General features: G+C 36.3%; 2 protein-coding genes and 1 long non-coding RNA gene across 5 annotated transcripts; 1 reads left to right on the top strand and 2 right to left on the bottom strand.

Annotated features, from left to right (window-relative positions):
- Positions 1–348: 348 nt before the first annotated feature.
- Positions 349–2,143, bottom strand: LOC124311896 (regulator of microtubule dynamics protein 2-like). The gene is made up of 9 exons (XM_046776265.1): positions 1,719–2,143; positions 1,544–1,652; positions 1,378–1,480; positions 1,252–1,312; positions 1,030–1,183; positions 922–951; positions 728–861; positions 479–548; positions 349–408 (listed from the first exon to the last, which is right to left on the bottom strand). The coding sequence occupies exons 1-9, from the start codon at positions 2,141–2,143 to the stop codon at positions 349–351; spliced, it is 1,146 nt and encodes a 381-aa protein (XP_046632221.1).
- Positions 2,144–2,512: 369 nt separating this feature from the next.
- LOC124312606 (dnaJ homolog subfamily A member 1-like) lies at positions 2,513–4,523 on the top strand. 2 transcript variants are annotated; one of them, XM_046777080.1, is made up of 8 exons: positions 2,513–2,669; positions 2,746–2,895; positions 2,965–3,103; positions 3,163–3,315; positions 3,378–3,562; positions 3,628–3,782; positions 3,863–4,147; positions 4,209–4,523. In XM_046777080.1, the coding sequence occupies exons 2-8, from the start codon at positions 2,764–2,766 to the stop codon at positions 4,363–4,365; spliced, it is 1,206 nt and encodes a 401-aa protein (XP_046633036.1). In that variant the 5' UTR covers positions 2,513–2,669; positions 2,746–2,763; the 3' UTR covers positions 4,366–4,523. The 2 variants fall into 2 exon arrangements, with proteins under 2 accessions (XP_046633036.1, XP_046633037.1); XM_046777081.1 differs by having other exon boundaries at positions 2,527–2,669; positions 2,756–2,895.
- Positions 4,524–4,599: 76 nt separating this feature from the next.
- On the bottom strand, positions 4,600–6,042 carry LOC124312612. Of its 2 annotated transcripts, none has more exons than XR_006910589.1 (4): positions 5,840–6,042; positions 5,315–5,769; positions 5,097–5,244; positions 4,600–5,028 (listed from the first exon to the last, which is right to left on the bottom strand). It is a non-coding gene; the product is annotated as an uncharacterized LOC124312612 (long non-coding RNA). The 2 variants fall into 2 exon arrangements; XR_006910590.1 differs by having other exon boundaries at positions 4,610–5,028; positions 5,159–5,244.
- Positions 6,043–6,369: the final 327 nt, after the last annotated feature.

Genomic DNA, 6,369 nt, shown 5'->3' on the forward strand with positions numbered 1-6,369 from the left:
GAGGACCGGGGCATTGCAACTGTTCATTATTGTAGGGGAGACCGGGGCTATGTGGGACATGGGGCTACATGGGACATCGCAGTTTTGAGCATGTTCCCGTAATTTTTTTTAAATAATTTTTTTACTATATTTGAGCATTTACCATGCCCCATGTTGGGTAAAAAAATTATTTAAAAAAAATTACGGGAACATGCTCAAAACTGCGATGTCCCATGTAGCCCCATGTCCCACATAGCCCCGGTCTCCCCTACTATTTAAACTACTAATGCTCACTACACTTACTTAGTCAGATTTTAGTATTGGTGTCTGTAATTGGGAATGTGAAAACGAACTAAAAAATCATGATGTTTACAAGTAACTGTTATATTTAGAATGCAAAATAAGTAACTCATCGTGTGATGACTGATCCTAAAAATAGTATAAGAAATTTAAAAGACATTATTATCACATACAATTATCACAGCAAAGGAAAATATACCTCTGTAGTCATAACCGAAATTGGTAATGCAAGATTGATCCAGTGCATGGCTTGGTCATACTTCCCTAACCTAAGAACGGCACACAGAATATAAGTTTAAAAATCAGTTAATCCAAAGTCAACCTATAACTACACAAAATTTTACACTTATTCGTACTATGAAAGAAAACCGTGACTAAAAAGCTTTTGACATTAAATATAACTAATAGACAGCGAACTACGACGAAAAAATTAAATTAAATCTCATACTGAATGAAGCATTTGGCAATGTAGAGGGAGTTTGTTTTTGATGGCTTGGCTCGAAGTTTATCTGAATGCAAAAAATGCGACAGCGCTTCTTCAATGGACCCACTAGGAATATCTTTAAAAAGTGCAGCTGCAACCTGAACATAAAGAAACTTAATTATAATTTGATACTAGACATTTGCCTTTTCTCTTTATACCTTTCGCTCAATCCATGACAAAGAAGATACCTGTGAGAATCATTAAGTGAGATATGATATAATTTATTATTAAAATATTTTAAAATATCAATTTTCTTGACTACTAGCCTCAAAACTGAATCGTCCGAGAAGGTGATGAAGAAGGTAGTCTGAAGGATTAATTTGAATAGCTTTATCTATGTATTCCTTGAAAAGGACACCATTGCGAATTTTTTCTGAAACGCTAACGTAACAACTTGTGGCACCCAATGAGATAGCAAACCTAGAAATAAAACATATATTCGTCAACACATCAACTTTTGAAAGGATATTTTTTTTAAATAGACCAACCATTTATTGGCTTCCGCGTTTGCTTCGTCTGCACTCAAAGCTTTTTTTGCCCAATCAACAGCTAATTCAAAAATTATAGGTTATATCCTAAAAACTAGAAAACAATTAATGTAGAATAGAGTATACCCTTGAAGCTCAGTTCCTTTTGTCTATTTGGATCAGGAGAAGCTTGAGCAGCCATTCTGCAGGATTTTGCAATCCGCCATAAAAATTCCACATTGCAATCAAACTAAGATGGGAAAACAAATCATGATAACTGGCAAAATTTGATTAAATTTGACAAGACAACAACCTCACTTTCATGATCAGTTAGTAATCTAAATGCAACTTCATGATCAGCAGAAGATCCTTCTAATAAACTGTCAACTTTATCAAACAGATCTATAGCTTCACTTGAAATACTATAGGATTTAGAAGAAAAAAATTGAATTAAAAGTCATATGTAAATAAATAAATGTACTTTATACTTGGTAATATTTATCTGGTCACCAAGATCATTTTCAGGGAAATCAAAAAATTCTTCTGTTGAGCCTTCATTATCAGACCATGCAGACTGATATTCAACATCACTAGTAGAAGACATATATGATAAAGTGTTTTTAAAACGGACAACTTTGAATGACTTTTTCGACTTGCAATCTTCATCTTTTTCAATGTTGAGATCAACTTTTGAAGATGCTGCCTTGAGCTCTTCTATCTCCTTTCTGAGAATATCTATTGCAGAATTGAGTTGCTCTATGTTACAATTTGTTTCCTTTAAGTTATCGAATCTCGTTGCTCGATTAATTCGGTCATAGAAAAACCAGACTGCTAAAATGGATGAACTTGTTACTAATCCACCTAGTATTATAACGACAGGTTTACTATCAACGTTAGATATGTTGTTGCCCATGGTAATAAATTGTGTCCATCAATAAACTAAATAAGTTTACTCCTTAAACTGTTGACGTAGCTATTTGACAGCAACAAAAATTCAGAGCCAATGAAAAGATAAGATATTTTTTTGTTTTGATTTCGAAATTTTCCATTTGACTGAAGCAGACTACATTTAGATAAAAATGGTTTTCCAGGGTTTTATCAGAAGCTCTGGTTTTATTTTAAATTGTTATGTAGAAAAAAAAGCTGGTTGAATGAATTTTGTTAAACATAATAATTTTAAATAATTTTAATTTTATTTGAAAATTTGTTTCACTTGATTTTAAAAATGTACAGTTTTTTCACTGAGAAACTTGACAGCTAAGCCTACACGTTCTCGTATATTCTATTTCTATTCAGACTGCTTCTGGCTTTCTGCTCATGTTTTTTAGTGTAAGAAAGTTCTCGAACAGTCGAACGTCTGATTATGAGCATGTTCTAAGGAACTCTAGATTTTCAGTGTGAATTGTGACATTGTGTTGTTTTGACGTTATATAGACTAGGTCAGTTGGTGTTTTCAATATTACAGTTATCGATTAATCAATAATTGGATTAATGAATGTCTATTTTGCGATTTAGAAACCTTTAGGATTTAAAATGGTCAAAGAAATGAAATTTTACGATTTGCTTGGAGTCAAGCCAAACTGTACCAACGATGAACTCAAAAAGGCATATCGAAAACTAGCGTTGAAGTACCATCCGGATAAAAATCCGAATGAGGGTGACAAAGTATAATTCTGAAAGGCAGCAGTATTTTAACTTCTTTACTAATTTTGTGCAAACATTTTTCTGTTTTAGTTCAAACTGATATCACAGGCATATGAAGTTCTGTCGAACCCAGATAAACGAAAAATTTATGATGAAGGAGGAGAACAAGCTCTAAAGGAAGGATCCAGTGGAGGCCCTGGTGGCTTCTCTTCTCCAATGGACATTTTTGGTATATTAATTGTAGATTTTAAGTAATTTTGCTTGTATTTTAAATTTTATATTATTTAGACATGTTTTTTGGTGGTGGTGGTGGCCGTGGCAGACGAGAAAGAAAAGGAAAAGATGTCGTTCATCAAATGTCAGTCACTCTTGAGGAGCTGTACAATGGGTCTGTTCGCAAGCTGGCATTGCAAAAAAATGTTGTTTGTGATGGTTGTGAAGGTAGTAAAGCTTTGTTTTTAGTTAAAATCTTCAGTAGTTCCAAAGTTGTTTGCTTTGTGCAGGTCTGGGAGGTAAGAAAGGAGCAGTGGAACGATGCCCTAACTGTCGGGGTAGTGGTATGCAAGTGAGGATTCAACAGATTGGCCCTGGGATGGTCCAACAAATACAGTCAGTTTGTGGGGAATGTCAAGGGCAAGGTGAAAGAATCAATGCCAAAGACCGATGTAAGATCTGTTTAGGGAAAAAGGTATGTAATTAAATTCTTGACTTTTTTTTCTGTATTATTTATTTAACGCTTACTCTAAACTGCAGGTTGTAAGGGAGAGAAAAGTTCTAGAAGTCCATGTTGATAAAGGAATGGTCGATGGGCAAAAAATAACTTTTAACGGTGAAGGAGACCAAGAGCCAGGGCTTGAACCAGGCGACATTATTATTGTATTAGACGAAAAAGAACATCCGGTTTTTAAGTATGGATAACTGTTATGTTTCACTGATTTATCATCATAATTAATCGAATGATTTTTTTTTTTTCATTCATATTATTAAGGCGATCTTCCGATAATTTAGTAATGCGAATGGAACTGACGCTCGTAGAAGCACTGTGTGGTTTTCGTAAATCGATCCGCACTCTCGACGAACGTGATCTCGTTATTTCAGCACTTCCAGGGCAGGTGTTTAAACAAGGCGATCTAAAGTGTATCCTCAACGAAGGAATGCCTCATTACCGAAATCCTTTCGAAAAAGGACGTTTAATAATTCAGTTTTGTGTTGAGTTTCCTCGTCAGCTCTCACAAGACGTTATTCCTCAGTTAGAAAGTCTTCTTCCTGCTAGGTAATTAAATAATAATTTGGCGAAGCTGAACACAAGCTTACATATTTGTATTCAATTAAAGGCCAGAAGTTATTGTCTCTGACCAAGCTGAAGAAGCGGTTCTGATGGATTTCAATCCAGAAAACGAGGCACGTCGCCAGCGAGAACAGCGTGAAGCTTATTATGAAGATGAAGACAATCCACAAGGACCCCGTGGCGTTCAATGTGCAACTCAATAGAGGGGGTAAATCTGCACTCGACATACCATTTACACTTTGGTATTCGTTTTGTTTAATTCTGTATGGAAATTGATGTTCGTTTATCACTTTCAACTAGTAAAGTTGTCCATATTCCTCCATCATTCGAATAAAATCTGATCGCAGGTCAAACAAACATATATGTCAAGCTTCTAGCCAAGTTCTCCATTTTCTATGGAAATTACTATTGGATCCCTACTATTTCGTGACGTGTAGTGGGATTAAAGGACATTGGTACTCTCTATTTTATCTTTGGTATTTGGTCAGGATGATTCTTTTATTCTCTTTACAATTCTAAATGAATATGCCACGTAATGTATCGTATCTTTTATTCACACAGAAGTTCGTACGTATTATTAGGGAATGGTTATTTAATTCGAATGTATTAAAGATAGAAAACCAGTGACCGTATATCCCTTGCTCGAAAGTCGAATCTGACAAAAATATTAAATAAGGCATTCCTCTAGCGTCGCATTGAGCCGTCGTCCAAGGAGCGCTTAATGGCAAGACCGGAATTTTCGACTGTTTAAATTTGAGACTCATTAAACGGCGAAGATCCTCTAATTCGACTATTGGTGTAGGGGAGCCTTCAACCAAAATACCAACAGCATACGGAGCTAAGCCTTGTGAAGCGATAACACAAATCTAATAACGGAGAAAAAAACATTAGCTAGTAATGAACATTTGAAAGTTTCCAATAATTGAATAATTACGCCTTATTTCGGGTGAAATAAGCGTCTGTAAGAAAGAAACAAACGGTAAACTCCAATTTCACCTGGGAGTCTGGGACGTAACTAAACACGGCCAAGAAGATTTCCGCTGAAACTTGACCATCAATGACTTTTTCGTCTCCTCATTCAACTGAAAGAGATAATCAATCGGTATTAAGCACATACACACAATAGTAAGCATAACAAATGAGGGTCGAAACCTGCAGATCTGCAAACACAGCGGGTTTGTAAAGTTTTAAGACTTCGAAAGGTTCCGATCCCAGAGCGGGGGAGACAAATTCAATCTTCTGTTCCACAAACGTTTCGTCTGAATGCCCGTCGTGTTGAGAAGAACGGGCTGTTGAAGATAAAATTTCCACCAGCGAAGCCTAGTTTTCCAAAGGAGTATGAATTCGTCATTTTTCAGAGCCGGTTGCGTTAGAGTGGAAAAATTGAGATAAGTTTGCGGAAGGGCCTCAGTCAAGTCCGCCAAGGCCGTCACGTAGAAATGTCTCCCCTTTCACAAATTTCTCCCCACGATCCCCTCCACGATCAACACCACGATAAGGTTGGCTATCACGATCACCATCCGATGGACGATATCCTCCCGGTACGTCTCTGTTACTACCACGATAGTACCTATCGCCGTATCGCGCATATTATATCCATCCCGATCCTAGTTTTTTTTGCGTTAATTATAACTAGTTATCAAACAAAAACCAAATTAATGACGTAATGAATATTACCCTGTAATCGTATCCAGATGGGTCATTTCTACCACGAAAATCTCTCGGATCTGCGGGGGCACGATCGAATACTTCGCGATCACGACGATTAGACTGAGGCCTATTATTTTCCCGACGGGATTTAGGGCGAGGCATTTTGGGGTTGGTGGGGTTGGAGGAAAACATGGAATGGTGGAAATGGAATGGTGGAATTGGAAACGAATGAAATTCGCCTGCTAAGCTCAATAGATTGGAATGGTGGAATGGAAACGAATTTCGCCTGCTAAGCTCAATAGATGGCTTTGGAGATGAATGAAATTCGCCTGCCAAGCGCAATAGATGGATTTTGAGTTTTCTTAAGTTACATAGAACTAATTCGGGAAAGAATTTTAAGGATTAATAATTACGGATAAAAATGTTCTGTTAACGTTTTCATGCCATAGCATTACATTTTTCGTAATTATTAAATTATTTAAAAAATGAAAAAGAAATAAACGGCAGCCACAATTTCAACTTGGTAAAATAAAAACAAAGCAGACGACTTAATCTCA

The sequence above is a fragment of the Daphnia pulicaria genome, chromosome 8 (assembly GCF_021234035.1).
Source record: "Daphnia pulicaria isolate SC F1-1A chromosome 8, SC_F0-13Bv2, whole genome shotgun sequence".
NCBI lineage: Eukaryota > Metazoa > Arthropoda > Branchiopoda > Diplostraca > Daphniidae > Daphnia > Daphnia pulicaria.

Coding starts and splice junctions, on each gene's coding strand:
- LOC124312606 (XM_046777080.1), top strand. CDS start 2,764: ATGGTCAAAGAAATGAAATTTTACGATTTGCTTGGAGTCAAGCCAAAC. Junction 3,316..3,377: donor TGTTTGTGATGGTTGTGAAG/GTAGTAAAGCTT, acceptor TGCTTTGTGCAG/GTCTGGGAGGTAAGAAAGGA. Junction 3,563..3,627: donor AGATCTGTTTAGGGAAAAAG/GTATGTAATTAA, acceptor TCTAAACTGCAG/GTTGTAAGGGAGAGAAAAGT.
- LOC124311896 (XM_046776265.1), bottom strand. CDS start 2,143: ATGGGCAACAACATATCTAACGTTGATAGTAAACCTGTCGTTATAATA. Junction 862..921: donor TGTCATGGATTGAGCGAAAG/GTATAAAGAGAA, acceptor CTTTATGTTCAG/GTTGCAGCTGCACTTTTTAA. Junction 549..727: donor ATTGCCAAATGCTTCATTCA/GTATGAGATTTA, acceptor TGCCGTTCTTAG/GTTAGGGAAGTATGACCAAG.